At 41.1% G+C, this 17280-nt stretch overlaps 1 protein-coding gene across 1 annotated transcript in view; it reads left to right on the top strand.

Moving 5' to 3' along the window:
* Positions 1–13455, top strand: part of LOC148842021 (transcription factor COE3-like) — a 134704-nt gene extending 121249 nt beyond the window's left edge. The window contains exons 11-14 of the mRNA XM_088921351.1: positions 4214–4279; positions 4896–5073; positions 10306–10491; positions 13292–13455. Of these exons, the coding sequence (XP_088777477.1) occupies positions 4214–4279; positions 4896–5073; positions 10306–10491; positions 13292–13455 (594 nt within the window). The remainder of the gene's footprint in view (positions 1–4213; positions 4280–4895; positions 5074–10305; positions 10492–13291) is intronic.
* The last annotated feature ends 3825 nt before the right edge of the window (positions 13456–17280 follow it).

The following is a 17280-nucleotide window of genomic DNA, read 5'->3' as shown; positions in this document are numbered from 1 at the left end:
ATAGGATGCTTTTAATTACTCACATGCATGCTTTAAAAAAAAAAATCTGAGTAGCAATCTGACCATCCCTGTATTTTCAGTACTCTTTGTAAAAATTGTGGTTTAGGAGAAGATCAGATTTATCATCCAGAAGTAGGAAACAACCCAGGCTGGAAGTCGTCTCCAGTGCCACCTTGATGTGGGTTATAAAGAGGAATTGTGTATGATATGATTATTGTAGAAACTGAACCGCATTGCTCGTGTAATGCCTCCTCTTGTATGGGCTAAAAACCAAGGGCACGTAGTGGAGAGACGGGGAAGAGGGGCGCGCTGCTGTTCGATCCGAGAGAGGTGGGCCCAACCGCACTCCTTTGTTCCTTGGGTTCAGCTGAGGCTCCTCACAGCTGAAGAAAGCGGGCTGATTTGGCAATGAAAGCAGGCATCATTACTTTAAAGACACTCGGCATCATTGAGCCTGCCACGTCTGTCATTGTCTAATGAAAATAAAATAAGAGGCGGCCGTTGCCGTAATATAAACATGCCATCAGCGGCGCGGGCGCAGGGGCTGCCAGAGAGCCTGGGGCAGGGTGTGCGGCAGCGAGACATTAAGTAACTTCTGTTTTCTAATGGAGATTAATGAAGTCAGTGCTAGCCAGGGGGAGAGAGCTGAGCTGCCTACGCAGGCGCTGGCGTGGAGGGAGGGCACTGGCAGCGCCCGTCCCTGACGGATCGCCTGCTCAGTGCGGATGGCAGGCCCCCTGCCCGGCGCGGAGCGTGTCGAGAGGCGGGGCCCGCTGCTGGAGACGGCGAGAGACGTGGAGCAGCGAGAGTGTAGCACAGTGTGCAGGAAGGCAGCACCAGGACTCTGAGGCGCAGCGCTTCATGCACCAAGCGGAGGGGACGCAGGGGCGGAGACGTAGGGTTTCGATTATAATCTTAATCGTAGATTAAACAGGGATTCATGTAGAGCATATAAGTAAAGATGTCCAGTAAATCGCTGTAACAGGTTATGATGACTTTTCACATACACAATGATCTTGTTTTTTTTTTTTGCGAAAGTGATAAATTATTGTAAGAATTCTAGTTGTGAAATATATGGCTGACTAATTTTTACTTTTCTTTATTTTTACCGTTGAGAACAAATACTTGCTTAAATAACGAGCTGGAGAGTACCCTTTCATAGGGCGGGGCACTTGCGAGAGCACTCTGAATGACATACCCTGCTCAGGGGTACAAGGGAAGAGTCCCCCCCAGGATCTGAACCCTCATCTTTCCGGTCCAGAGCCCTGATCACCTCCCCGTGATTAAGCCACAGTGGATAGATATGGAACTAATAAAACTGAGATCAACAAAGCATTTATACATCACATACTGAAGTCACAGGCTAATGTTTGGCATATATTGTTGGGCAGAAGGATTATGGCAAAAACTGCTCATTTCCCTCCGCACGTTGTCTGTGCTTGTGTGAGGCATTGGACTCTTAAGATTCACACTTACAGTGACTGATCCTAAAAAGGAAAAATATTACAAATACAATGAGCTGTGAAAAATATGTACCTTTATCATTTTTACCTTATAATACGTACCTTATGATTTATGTCTTTGGAATATTGTTTTCCCAGTTCGGTCCTGACTGGGTATAGGATTACAGTATTCTGGGCATGTTCATGGACACTAACTTTGGTCCATCTGTGTGGTTTTGTGTTTAGAGCAGTGGTGTGCCATGATTCCTGTCAAAAATAGACTTCAACCAATATCTCTACTGTGCTCTGGCACAACACAGCAAGCGTCTTGTGATTTTGTAACCTTTTCTCTGTGCATACAGGAAAAAAATGAAGACTCTTCATCACTTATCATATTGTCCTGTAGGATTATTAGACTTATAATCTTTTATATTATATTATTACTATATTATTAGACTTCTTACCTGCTGTAAGTGAAAGTTAAGAGAGAACACTTCAGTAAAAGATGCTTCTTTAAAACTGACAGTTTTAAAGGGGCGTTTCCAATTGTTTAGAAGAACCCTTTATGGGCTCTGGTCTCTTGGTTCAACAGCCACTAATTAAACACAAATTGGCACATGAATATGCTTGTGCATTTTGACTGACTTTTTATTTATGGATGGTATTTGATTTGGATGCATATTTTGCTGTGGTTCTAAATTTGAAAGGGACCATTCAGCCTTTGACATCTAATGAATGAACACCACAAACGAATGCATGACTCCGAAACAAAACAAAAAAGAAAGGTAAATACCAATCTAGGAGGAGGGAGAGAATGCAAGAAAGGGACGCTATTTGTCAGGCTTTAGGAGGTTGTTCTTAGCACCCGGTCAATTCAGCAAATGGGAAAATTAGAAGTAATCAGAGGGTCCTTGTACTGCGATGGGAGTCATGCTCAGGGAAGCCTGTAATTTTTACAATGCGATAATGATAGGGTAGCTCTCCCCCAGCTGCTCGCTGCCTCTTCTGAAGCAGCAAGAACGCCCCCCCTCCGTTCCTCCCCGTCTCTCTCTCTCTTTACACGTCTGTGTCTCCACAGTCACTCAGGCAGCACAGGCACACTGTAATACACCAGAGGATTCCAGTAGGGGCTCCCATAACATCAGTTCTTTTCACAATACCGCAAAGAAAAAAACAACACATTTAAAAACAAACAATTTAATGTGAACTCACCTTCTAAATCCTTCAGAGGTGGAGAATTGTGCAGCCCTGATTGTTTTGTAAAGGGTGGTTTTTTATCTCCCTTTCCTCAAGGTTGGGTGATGCCTACATGTTAAGGTGGCTCCAGAGCTTTGTTTGTTGCCTAGTTAAAAAGGAGCAGTTAACTGCTCAGCTGAGAGGAATAAATTAGGATAAAAAAAATAAACAGAGCAATACGTCTAGGATAGAAAATCCCATAATGAGCTGATTCTATATCATAATGAGATGATATAGACAGATATAGACAGACAGAAATCACTGGCACAGGCCATGCGTGTCCCTCATATGAAATTGCCCCCTGAATTAGTCAAGAATCTGACTCTGCTTGTCATTAATTACTCTCCAGTTATTTTGAATTAAGGGAAAAGCTTTCAATAAATTAGGATTTCAGTTATTGAATCCCCGGTCTCTTTTTGGTTTGGAAGGCTACTTTGCATTCTGAACAGTAGTAAAACAAATTTTCATGTTAATGGTGAAAAAATTCAAGCCGCAAACATTGACACCTCTCACCCTTCAAGCTCATGCTATAGGACGCTCGTGTTGCGTCTCTAAATTAAGTTGTTGTATGTTCAGCTTCCCGCAATGTCTTTCCCAGAGGAAAAATGAATATCCATTAAAATTCTGTGATTCTGTCATAGTTGTCATAGTTAGGACAACGTAGTAATCTTCTTTTCTTGTCCATCTCTCCAAAGTGCTGTTTGAACAAAGACACACAGTCAAATCATATTATAAAGTGCAAAGCTCTTGAAGTCGGACTGCAAAGCAGTTCTGCACTTCAAGTAATGCAATTGGAATGGCATGGTTTTCAAAACTGTGTGGCACATTTCTTCTTGCGTGTTGCAATTTTAGTCTTCCTGCTGTCCCTTACTTGGTTATGAGATGATGCACAAAGTGAACAAGGACAATGGACACAAAGATATAAAGGATTTATCTAGAAATAGCATTTGGTACAATAACAGATCCAAGAATTATTGTTAGTGTTCAGTATGGAACATGATGAACTAGCAGAAAGTCAATATTACACAAGTAGTAGTAAGTACAGTCTCTCTATGCATTAACACAATGAGGCTGACTCACAGACCTGATCAGCCTCTGGACAGATTGCTGTGGGATGTGGATTACTTCCTTTTTTTTTTGTTACTCCCTTTTCCCTCGGTGCAGTGTATAACAGAAGCACAGGAAACAAGGCAAAGGCTTGCCAGCTTCCCAGCAAACAGAAAATAAATGACAAGCCAGGAAGTCTTTGCTTTCTGTTCTGTATTTAAGCCACCCCACCACCTGTCTTCCTTCAGGTGGAACCATGGCAAATCATTCCTCATTGCTCTCTGGCAAATGTGTTTCAGACAAGAACCACTATCTGGGCTGTCTTCTGGGCTCTTACAGTAAATATTTAAAAAGAAATAAAGATGTTTATTGGAGGGGGTAACCCTGAACACTGGTTTAATTCTATTTAAAATTCTCACACAATCCAGTGTTTTTCTCAAGGACTTCTGCGTGTACATTCAACTGACTCGTGCACATGTGTTTTCCAGGAGGTGCTACTGAAGAGGGCGGCAGACCTGGTTGAAGCACTCTATGGAATGCCTCACAATAATCAGGCAAGTGAATAACAATAGCTTTTCAATGGCTTTTGATCAGATAAGGTCAACAGCTTTTGATCAGAAATGCATGTCATTAGAAATGTGTTCTGTTTCTATATGAATTCCCTTTTGAGGGGAAACAAACATTTGGATAGTGAAGTGCTGTAATTGCAATGTACAACATTTTTTAAAGGTCAGATATGTTTCAAGACAGTATGTATTCAACTGGGGGCACAGCACTACCTACTTGAAATTTGCTTTCACTCTAACAAGTGAGATAAAGATAATATACCGCAGTTTAGGTGCAACAAAGAATTTGGTTTTATTTGGTTTGATTAATGAGTTATGGGCTTATTTGTTTTCTGAAAATCCTCTTGGCTGAAAGCAAGCAGCCTGTTAATGGAGGAGGGATCCCTGAGGAAGGCCAGCTATGAAGTCAAGGTAGCAGGCCTGGAAGGGGACTTCCAAACTAGGGAGGGGAGAGAGGGAGGTGACCGCACAGCTGCTTGTGCGGAAACACCCACTCCTGCCATTGTTCCATATCTACAAGATCAAGCACTGCAAGTGGGGTGTGCTGTGAGCTGCCTGCCCCTTGTGCTGCTGTGTCCCAACGCCTTGCTGTCTGGCCCTGCAGGAGATCATTCTGAAGAGAGCCGCAGACCTGACAGAGGCCCTGTACAGTGTCCCCCGCAACCACAACCAGCTGCCCTCGCTCACGGGCTCAGCCGCCCACTCAGGAATGATGGGAGTCAACTCCTTCAGCAGCCAGCTTGCCGTCAACATCTCCGAGACGTCCCAGAGCACAGAGCAGGGTGAGGGGTCAAAGGGCACACTACCCTGCCTGCCAGTTTACCTGGCTTAGCCTCCTTTTCTTTTAAGGGGGTTTGGGATGGGTTACAGTTAACTAAAGCACATGAACTTCCCTATAGGTATTAAATTGTTATTTGGACTTCGCAAAAAAAAATGTTACAGGCTAATATTCTCTATGCTGTACATACTAGGACTGAAGAGATTAAAAATAAATGTAGATCATTGACAAAAATATTTCCAAATCTTAAAATATTAAAACAGAAACATGTGTCCAGAGAACAGCAGTGTGCCACATGTTGTACACGGGGTTCTGATACAATAATTCTGACTCGAATTGAAAATAAATCCTCAGACCATTTTTTCGTGCTGTCAGCCTAGGACTGATGCTCCTTTTGTGGGTTGAAGCCACAACAGTTTTTAATACAGAAATAAATACTGCAAGGACCATCGTTATTGATTGGAAATGTGAAATATCTGTGGGACTTTACACCTCTTTCACAGAACCAGCACTTTAGTTTAAAAAATAAAATTCAACATGGCACAATGGGCCTATTTTATTGTACAAACTACACACTGTCACCTTCTAAAATTCCCAAATGTCTCATAGTGGAATAAACCGTAATTAATGAACAGAAATGTATTATCTACCATGTTTTCTTTAGGTAGCTATAAATATGAATCCCAAAATGTAAACGTGTAAGTAAAGGTATCCTTGTTGGTTGGTAGAGCTCATGCTTTTCTGTGACCCAGCTATGGGCCAGCACCTATTACAGAGGCGGTTTCTTTCTGATGTTGCTGAACATCCTCTTGCGTCTCCTTCAGCCTGTGTGTGTGTCCGAGTGTGTGTATGAGGGCCGGTTTCTCTGTGCTGCTGTCTGCCGTGTGTTTGTGCAGCAGCTGAAAGCTCACTCCGAGAAATAGGCCAATTTGCTGCTGGCTCCCTAACATAGGTAGACAATTCAGGCTTAAATAAAGAAACGTGTCTAGCTGGGGGTCTGCTCTCATAGCTTGGCCACTTAAACCCGTCTTCCTTAATGTGTCCAAGCCCTGCAGTAGTGTCGGATGAAGCACCCAAGCACGCAGGATGTAGGAGGCTCCTGCAAAGCCAAGCCCTGGGTAAAGAGAGGGGGAGATGAAAATCTACCCATTCTATATTTTTTCTTTAACTTTCCACTCAGACTGCTGGCAGCCCTGATTGGAACCGCTTGTTATCAAACCTGGTCCAATTACAGAGGAGCAGCGAGCGGGCTGGGATGAGAGGGGATGCAATCACATGGGTGTGCCCCAGCAACCTTGATAAGCAATCAGAGAGGCTGTGCGGACTCAGATCCAGCCGCCTCTGAGCCACTAAGCCAAGGTGGGCTGCAGCTGCCGACAGCACAGTCAGAGTCTGGTCAGGGTCTCCCTGCCTGTGTGTAATCGGCCTCCCCCTGCCTGACCTTCCCTGCCCTCTGCCTTCAGACCTTTCGAACTTAGAGCTGTTTCTGAGTGCGGTGCTTCTCATTGGCATGACAAAGAGGGCGGCGTCTGGCCATAGTAGACATTTTGACCCTGAATTTCATTCATGAGAAAGGCTCATTTCAAGGGCTTTTCTCCTTGGCTTGCTTTTCTTATTTTGCATTCAAGAAGAAAGACCAAGGAGAATTGTCACGTATGTCTCCAGATACTGCTCAAACCATTTATGGCTACCACTGTCCATTCAATTCTTTGTTTTACCTGTATACAGTTTTGCATATATGACTGTACATACAGTACTGTTTACTGTATATATGCACACAGTTAGAAAGTTGTTAGCTTACAGAAAAACAATCTTGTCTGTCTCATACCATCCATCCCACAGTTTCTAGTACAGTTTATATATATGATTCATTGTACAGGACCTTGACCTTTAATATGCTAACAGGTAACAACAATACTTTTGGGATTTGCATTATTGTACCTCCATGGCATCTGGAAATCAGTATTGGTGAAACCTTCCATTTTATTTAATGACAGAAGCCAAAGCATGCAAATGTGGTGCTACTAAATGAAAACAGAAGATAAAAAAGGAATCTGCACATTTCCAAGACGTTTTCACACTCATTTTGCAGTTGCAATTACTGAGTTCAAAACTGAAAGACGAAAACGCCCTTGTGAACATGTGAACGATTTTTTCTGTTACAGTCATAAAATTAACCTTTTTAGTTTAGACTGATTGACAATGTACAGTAATTTAGAATGCAAAATGAGGTGAAAGATGACAAAAAATGTTGCGACACTTTCATAACAATTCAAAAGTCAAGTTTAAGTCAGCATCTGGTTAAAAACCTACAGAAAGTATTGTTTAATTTTGGCTTGATCTGTTAAAAAAAATTACAACAGGCTTAATAGTTTTTCGACATGATAATAAAATTAATCAATTTAACAGTTCTTCTTGACTCAATATGGAGCCTTTCAGCGTAAATAGGAAGAGAGGACCAAGGTGGTGATTTCATGAGCAGTGGCTTCAGGTTTGGAAGAGCAGTTCTGGGAATTTCAGGATGATGGGGATAAATGGAATGCAAGGCAGGAATTAGAAAGATGGTATCAGAAACAGAGTCAGCATGTCCAGACTCATGAGGCTCACTTCCACGCAGTCTTTCACATAGTATTGAAAATCTTACCTATTCAATTAATACATTGTGAGGGAGGCGTTTAAAACTATGTTGATTATAACATATTTATAATGTAAAGTGACATGGAAAGTAAAGTCCAAGGTGGATGGATAACTTTAAAAATTGTGTTTTCACCTAATATATTATAAAACAGGTCCAGACGTGATCTAATATGAGATAGTATCATGTTTAGCATGGTAATCACGTCATTATATAATATGCATCATATACAGTACACATATATAGTATGTGCCACAGTTTCTTTTAAGGAAATACATGGAAGTTTAACTTATTGATATTGTTTATTGTATGATTGATGATTGTATTTATTTCTTGTGTATTTGCGATGCCTGGTAGTGAAGTGCTTCAGCACTCACTGGAGATTGTCTCTTGCTCAGACAGATTGTTCTGTCGCAAGGCTTGATGTCACAGTTTCTTTCCAATTAAAGGTTACACATTGTTTCACGTACTGTGGAGGAGCAAATGGCTCGTACAGCTAATGCTTGCATGGCTTCTCTGTATTGTCTTTCTGCTGGAATCACACAACAGAGATAACACAGTGCTCGCTCGTGTCAGGGCTCTGATCATGCATGTAGGTTTTGGCACAGCTGTCAGTGACAGAACTTTAAACTGCCATTCATCAGCTGAGAGCTCCGTAAAAAAACAGCTGTCAACAGAGAGGCAGTTGCTAAAATATTCAAACAAATACTTTAAAAAGATGTAGAAGTGCCAGTCAAGACACCAGCCTACTGTCGCTCTATATAAACATCAGACATGAAGGGGCTGCTGCTAATACTGTAAGTTCAGAAGCAAGAAAATTCAGTGGTATCAATAAATCACATGTACATACTGTACACTGCACATGCAGAGTGTGAGGCGTGCTTGGTTGGAGTTGCTTCTTTCAGCCTTGCCTTTGAATAGACCACAGATGAAATTGCTTGTTGTTTACCTTCCTGCTGGGTATCACAGCATCCTACAAAACAGCAGTTTGGCTGACATGCATATGCTAAACATAAGCATAGAAGAAATTGATCAGAGGATCTCACCTGACAGTTTCTCAAACAAAAGTGCTATCAGCTTCGGCAACATGGCTGGTTTGCTTGTTCCACACTCCCACAACCCTTTGGGTAGAGAAGTGCCTCCTGTTCTCAGTTTTATATTGCTTTATTATTGCGCACAACACTTAATGTATACTGAATCCAGATGTCTCTGGATCTTCCTGAGTTTCACAGAAACACAGTGCCCTGTGTGGCGCCTTGTGCAGCATCAGTAATAGAAGTTCTACTCCAGCTCTTACTGCAGTTACGTAGCTGTGTGATGGAGGACCAGGCGCAGTCTGCAGTCCAGCCTGCAGTCTCCACTTGCCTGGTTTCAGATTTACTGATAGCGTTCAACCAGTCTCTTTTACCCAAAGTAACATTGTTAAATAGTTTTTTTAAGAGCCTTATAGAGATATGTATTCTCTCACATAGCATAATATTGAGGTTACACATAGAATATTGTTTTGGCATTCTGGACCCGGAAAAATAACTAAGACTGAATGATAAGACAATTATAATTTTATCCTATACTGCAAGTCTTCACTATTGCCTCATGCTCGATTTCTGCTTGTTTTTCTATATTATTAGATAAGAAAGTGCATTTCTTCAAGAAAAATTGCATTCTCTTTATTTTAAATCTTTTAATGTTACTAATTAGGACAGGTAGATACAGTCAAATCACTTGTGCGTCTCATGCCTGTGAGCTTCTCTGTTATCTGATCTTCAGAATGAGACATACTGTACTGTTACTTTCCAAGTCCTCTCGTCCTCTCGTCCTGCTGAAATATGACTGCTTACCCTGTTCTGTTCCCTGTGCTGGAGCGCTCTGGGAACAGGGAGCAGCCTGCAGTGACCTCACCACAGCTTGCCCTTTTCCCCTCCTTATGTACAAACTTTCAAGTGTTCTGCTCTTCTAGTGTTGCAGTACTGCAGGCATGTATATCCTCACATGCTCTGCCAGATTACACAGAGTCCAAACAGGGGAAACACAAGTGGTCAAACGCTGCAAAACAGAACTCGCATTGAGTGTACTTCCTAGTTAAAAATCCTCTTCCCAGCTGGAAAGTTATTGATGGACCTGTGCCCTGGGCTCAGCAAAAGTGCAGTAAATATGAAACACATGTATGAAAGGGAAAGCAAAGAACAACAAAAAGTACTTTCAGAAACTGGAGACCCGGTTCACAAAGGTCTAAGTAAGGGATGGGCAGCTCTAGTCCTTAAGGGACCACAGGGTCCTGTGGTTTTTATGCAGCCTCTGATCTCAATTTCCGAACTGAACTAATTTTCTGGTTAAGAAGTCAGATCATTTGGGGGGGGGGGTCTTAGCAGTTGTTGATGAAAAAGTACCTGTAAAACCTCCAGGAAACTGGCCTTTTATGGAGTGCAGCTGTTCAGTCCTGCTCTGAGTCATGCCATAACTGAGGAATCTTTTGTTGCTCTTTAATTTTCAAAATCTTGCGTGTTTCGTCAACAAGTCCGGTGCTCCGTTGTAAACGTTCGCTCTCTTTTGCCTCGGTGTGCCGCCGCACTCACAAGGCCTGTGTGTCTGTCCACTACGCAGGTTATTCCCGAAACTCCAACAGCGTGTCTCCCCGCGGGTACGTGCCCAGCTCCACACCCCAGCAGTCCAACTACAACACCATCACCTCCACCATGAACGGCTATGGCACTGCGGGCATGACCAACCTCGGGGTGCCCGGCTCGCCCAGCTTCCTCAACGGGTCCACTACCAACTCTCCCTACGCAAGTAAGTACCCCAGCCGTGCCTGCGAGGACTGGCACAGCGCACAGACCACCAGACCTGTTGGTTTTCACAAAATCAGTATTGTCTGAAAATATTTTAAAGCAGTGAAACACTTCAAGTCAAATTTTTTAGATGTGTTTTACTAAACAGGACAACATTAGTCCATCACAGGATGCACACACACACCCTGGACAGGTCACCAGTCCATCACAGGACACACACACACCCTGGACAGGTCACCAGTCCATCACAGGACACACACACACCCTGGACAAGTCACCAGTCCATCACAGGACACACACACACCCTGGACACAACACCAGCCAATAGCAGTGTGCAAACATAAAAGCACATGGGGAGAATTTAGAGACAGAGATTAATCCACTCAGCATGATCCCACCAGGAGAAAATGCACACAGGAGCAGAACATGTAAGCTCTATGTTCAAAATGGTTTTACATAGTACATAATACATAATAAATATGTTATTTATAAATGCTAGCATAGGAGTAAAACAATCAAAAGATATTTTGGCAATTTAAGAATAAGTACTGTAAAGATAAAGCCCAATTATTACTATTATAATAAATTATAAACATTATAATAAACATCCATTATTGTAACTTAATAAATAATTAAACCTTTGTTACTTTCTAAAACAATAAGGGTAATTCCACCTACTTTTGATTCAGGATTATACACTTTTTATATATGAAACGTGAACATATTTGAGTGCATATTTAGATGATTTTTGTAATACTTATAATACACTTATGATAATAATACCACCCTGCAATAGAACCCTGTGATGATGATGATTACATTGATTATTATTATCCATATTTTCAAATAGTATTGACACTTACCAAGGGATACTTGCAAATATTTCCATTGTGATTGTTTTAAAATATATCTTCATAAGTGATTATCCCAGGTCTAGTGGTCACTTGTTGTTCCAGAATGTTCCAGACTGAGATCATGCTTGTAAAGAAAAATGTTGTATCAGCCAGCACTAACTGACCATGACTATGGCCCTTAGTTATTGAAGGTTTATTTTGAGGGTTAAATAGGCAAGTGCTGCTGTCCATTTTATTTAGTTCATTCCAGCTAAGGATATAAACTGTCTATATGTATCCTTTGTGGGAGAGCAGGTCATTGCATTGAATATATGATAATTCTTTTTCTCTTTTCAAAACGTCATGCCACACAAAAAGGTGTTCCGCCTTGTCCTGTATACTGTCTACGGTATATAGATTGATGTGCATAGAGAAAATGCATTTATCAATGAAAATACAGTATTTTTGTTTGTCTGTTATGGTGCTTCTTTATCATGAAATATGATTGTGCTGACTTTAAATCTGTTCTAATCCTTCACCCCATTTTCTTACATGGCTTTAAATTACTGAATAGAACCATCATGTATGTCTAAAGCAGTGATCTAACAAAAAAATACACATACGATTTTAAAAAAGGTGCATTCTGGCAATAGTTTGTCCAAACATTAGCTAATAGAGCTAATAGAGCTTTTGACAGCTCTGTATGCATCCAAAGCTGCTTTTTAATTTTTCTTTCTGTTTTAGCTTCGGGGTTAGCTTTTTGTAATGATCAAGAAATCTCCACCTTTCACAGAATCACAGTAACCTTTTGAAAGCAGCTGTTTGCATAAGGGTGACATAAAAGAGTGCTTCTTTAGAAAAAGGTAAAAAAAACAACACCTTTTGAAACCCTTATTAGCATTACGTCGAATAAAAATCTCAATCCTGAGGTTGTTCCCATTTCAGGAACCTTATTCAGTTCTCACAGTTGTACTAATTTGATGTAGAACTGTTAATTAGTTAATTAGTTAACAAAATTAACTAATTTAGTTAATTGAAGTGAAAGCACTATTAAAGTTGAGAACAGCAGGAACTTTGTTTTTACACAAAGGGCTGTGGGAGTCTGGAACAAGCTGCCAAGCCATGTTCTTGAAGCCAATACCATGGCTTCTCTCAAGAAATGGCTGGATGAGACCCTCAGGTCAAATTCACTACCAGCGGTCAAACCACCTAGATGGACTGAATGCACTCCTCTTGTTTGTAAACTTTCTGATGTTCTTACAGAGAAAAGTGAAACCAAATGATCAATACGGGAATGTGGGTAAAAAGATATAAATTCTCCCCAAGTGTCCTGTAAAACCTGGAGCAATCACCTTTATTTAACTTAAGTTCATTGTAGCTTAAATCTAACCATATATTGCAATTAAGAAAGGAAGGCAAATTTTATATGCATTAAAAAAAATCTTCAAGTGGTATGGATAACTCTTAATTTTGTATTTCTAAAGAGTTGCAAACATTTTCATCTCCTCAGTCAGTTGTATTAAGATTCCCAGTGCATGTTTCATGAACAGAACACTTTGCTCATTATGAAGTGAAATGTGTTATTTTTCTGAATTTGGTGTCTTGCTCTGAGATAGTGCTGACTAATGCGGCTTGTGTTTGAGTGAAGTTATGGATCAACTTATCAAAGATTGGCACCTCAAGGTCTCCCATAAAGCTGTCCAGCGGATCGATGTACTCTGACTCTATCTGAATAACCTTCTGCATCCCACCCACATCTGTCTGTCTGTCTGTCTGTCTGTCTGTCTGTCTGTCTGTCTGTCTGTCTGTCTGTCTGTCTGTCTGTCTGTCTGTCTGGCGTTTTAGTCATTCCTTCCAGCCCACTGTTCAGAGCTTCTTCCATCACTCTCCCCTCCAGTGTTAACTCCTCTTCCTCCACCACCCAAGCTGCCATTTTCTCACTCTCTCCTGTCAATGTGATCTCTGCAGTCAAACAGAAGAGCGCCTTCGCCCCCGTCGTGCGGCCACAGACCTCCCCGCCCCCCACCTGCACCAGCACCAATGGGAGCAGCCTACAGGGTGAGCACCCCACCCCTTACCTGCCTCTGGGCTCCGCCCACCCCTACTGGGTGTTAGTAGACGAAGGCAGCTAAGATCCCCTACGAGGTATTTCATAGACTGTAAGAGCAAGTGGTTATCCCTCTGTTTCCACACGCGGTTTCTGAAGCAGTAGGACAGGCCATGAAACTGCCTGACAAGCGCCGGCTCTCAGGCAGTTTCATCATCTCTCCCACTGCGCACCTCTCCAAAGGAGGGCAAATGTCCCAAAAAACATGAGGCACCTTTTTGGCCTTTGCGTTCGGCCAGAGTGAGGTCAGAAGGGTTAGCAAATGTCAAAGTTGATCCATAACTTCCGGTCCAATGGTACATACGACAGCCCACCACTGTTAATGTTGAAGACCGATGCAGAAGAGTCTGGAACAAGCTGCCCAGCCATGTTCTTGAAGCCGATACCTTGGCTTCTCTCGTTCCAGTTATAGTTCCAGTGTAGTTCCAGTACAGTTCATTTGTCGTTCCAGTATCTAGCTTGGATTGGGTGTCAAGTCACGCTCACCAGAAAGCTGCCTTGTGTTAGTCATGGTAGTCATGACATGATCTTGTGGAACAGGATCAGAGATTCTCGAATAACGTCTCAGTGTCCTGTGCACAGTAGTTGTTAATGAGGCCAGAAGTTAATGATTATGTGTGGCCAACAGCTCCATGGTAGTATTTGCTAATGCTAAACACTCTGGGTGCTTTGAAAGTCATTTTTGCATTGGGGTTTTCTGAAAGTAATCCCAGTGTCTTACTCCTTATTACCTGAGGTGTACAGCATGTGAACCCATGCAGAGCCTAACTAAAGATACAGCTGTAAATACTCCAGAAAACCAGAAAAGCAGTGGTTTGTTACACTTTCGTTTGGATGAAAGATTTGTTAACACTGGGTTTAAAAGGGCATAATCAAAGTCATGAAATGCAGAAAGTAGCAATTGTTTAAAGCTCTTTTATTCCTTAAATCATGCCCTCTGTAATGGATCAACATTAAAATAGAATTTATCCTAAGTTATGTATTATCTCTCTTTAGAATTTTAGGTTTCTGTGATTGTGAAAATGTTTGTATATAGCTCTGATTTCATTCTTCTAATGATTGTGCACAGGACAGCAAATGAGATAATTTACTAAAATAATTGACACTGCAATGACGTATGTTTAGTGTCTTTAATGGAACTGTTGTGTTTCTACATTACTAGATATAAAGAAAATTGGATATAAATTAAGAAATGTACAGTTCCTCATTGCCAATATCAAACATTAGGTTACAAATTTGATGATGATCATTATTTTCTTGTGAACATGCTTGTTAAGTTATGTAAATGCAAATAAAAAGTACTTTAGTCAGAACTACTGTATATATTTAGACACAAAATAGCTGCAAACCCTGGTCCATGAGAGCCCCAGCCCTGCAGGTTGTATGAATCCCCCTTAAAGCGCTTGTTTGTAAAGGCCTGGAACAAAGTGTGGTTTGACCATCAAAACAAATAATGTGTTTGATTAAGTACAAACTAAATCAAAATCCAGCAGCCTGTAGATCTCAAGGACCACAGCTGGCCATTCCTGACATGACTGAACCAAGGCATTTAGAAATAGTTTGAAGATCATGTCTTCTAAGTCTTTCCAAACTGCTGCTTCAGGGGTGAGCCGTCCTGCTGGATGAGCCCTCACCTGTCAGGAGCACGGCTGGCCATGCCGCTTATACAGTATACGTGTGCTTGTGACGAAGAACAGCCTGTTCTCATTACCCATTAATAATTGTAATAACATTGTAAAAAAGCGCTATAATGTGAACATTAAAACACAATGACATCAGTCTGGAAACCCTGGAAGGTGACATGTTTGTCATCATCATTCATCAGCCTTTCAGTTTTACTTGAGCAGGCAGTAACAAACGTGTCAAGTTATTGATATAGATAAGAACTCAGAATGTACTGTATTCCTGTCAGACATAAGAATGAGGAGTAGATTTATAAGTAACTCAGATCTATAGGAGAGGTGAATACACAGGCAGTACGCACAGGGACTGCTGTGGCAGTAAGACATTTTTCTAAATATCGATCTAAATATTGACGTACTGTATATTCTGACACTGTAAATGTTCCCCTTTGCAATATTTAAGAGCTGTTTAACAGGTCCTTGTATTACTGTTACTTTGGTAAGAACAGAGGAAATGTTGCAAATGAGAGGAAGTCATTCTGCCCCTTTTTGATTGGTCTACCCTGTTACAACAATGAGGGTTTTGTTCAAAATGTGTAATTTAAATCATGAAGCAATCAGGGTCTAGAAGTCACTATACTGTACATACCAGCAATATTGTTATTATAGGCAATTTAACATAACATTTAGGTTTTATTGTCTTTTTCTTGCCTAAGCCTTGAAGTGCATTAACGTCTTGAAGCGTCGATCGCTATATAACAGCTTTGCCTCTCTCTTTAAGCGATGGCGGGTCTCATAGTCCCACCCATGTGAGCAGCTAAACTGTCCAGCAGCTGCGTCCTGGAGGCGAGCTTCCACTGTCCTGCAGCATCTCTCGGACAGCGGCGTCTCAGTGGCTGATGAACTCAATGCAGGAAAGTTCCCAATCAAAACTGAAAAGCAAACACCCCTTCATTTTATATATGTACCTACGTTTTAACGTAAATGTTGTCTGGGTTAATCTCTTGTTTTTACATCTGCTTCCTTGCAAAAGAACCTTGATAACCTGAGTCCATTAGCTTAGGAGTTGTGAGACCAGCAGGTGAAAATTGTCTCAGTTGCTGTAATGGCACTTAAAGATTGATGCTAGTCTGATACAGCTTAGGAGGGAATGGCCTGACCTGACCAGCATTACAGGAGGTACATTCTTATATGCAGAAGGATGTGCACAACATATACAGGACTAGGAGCATTGCTGTAACACCTGTTCTTTAACTCGTTCATACTTGACCTTTGCAGAACACCAGCTTCTCGAAGAGACAGCACCTGAGTGCAGGACGTATAGCCCTAGTGTACTGTATGTGTCCGTGTGTAAGCACTACAGATAACGGCTGTGCTTCCATAGAAAGCGATGACTTTGCCAGTTCTCCTTAGGCTACTGAAACCGTTTTGGCTTAAATCATCTCAGATGATCAAGGTTCTTCTGCACATTGGAAAATGTTATATCTTCTGTCAGATGTCATTTTGACCATTTCTCATTTTTGAGATGTTCCATTCAGAAGGGTTAAACCTGTATTTAAAAAGCTGTAATGTTCTGTACTATCCAGACATGGGCTATTTGCTGGAAAAATTTGTGTCTGTCAATTGGCTAATCAAGTTCTCTCAAACCCTTAGACATTCCAGTTGTGTTCTCAGACTCACAGAATGTACAGTCGTATTTTAATATTTTTTTAAATGTGTGATTGGCAGAGAGTGAGCTATGATTTTAAAATCATTTTTTGGACTCTTATTATCTTTGTTATATATTCCGTAACAACATTTCTGCTTTTGTATTTGACAATTTCTTACCACGTCCTCTTTTATCCCTGGTGAATTGACTACTTGCAATAGTTGTAGGATGCTGGACTAGCTACAGACAAGCAAGAACTGACATTATGATTCCACTTTCTACAAGTCTGTGGATGTTTTAAAAAGATTCAACTTATATCCCTGTTTGTCAACAGTTTGGCTACTTAAATGGAAAGAGCTCTAAAGCTTTTGACAGTAGTTAAGGAAGTTAAATTTATTTTGTTTTTGTTTTTTTGGAAAATAATTAACAGTTTCCATAAATATATTTTCAGGTTTGTTCGTCTGTAGATTTAAGCCAGGAATGCTCACTGCAATTTTAATCACATTTAGGTACTGATTTTATTGTTCAACTTCTTATTGTGCTTTTTTGTATGTATTTATAAAGTATGTTTTGACATTTC

This window comes from Atractosteus spatula, chromosome 1 (assembly GCF_055471065.1).
Source record: "Atractosteus spatula isolate fAtrSpa1 chromosome 1, fAtrSpa1.hap1, whole genome shotgun sequence".
Classification (NCBI taxonomy): Eukaryota; Metazoa; Chordata; class Actinopteri; order Semionotiformes; family Lepisosteidae; genus Atractosteus; species Atractosteus spatula.
The sequence above is the reverse complement of the archived record's forward strand: the minus strand, read 5'-3'. Positions and strand labels throughout refer to the sequence as shown.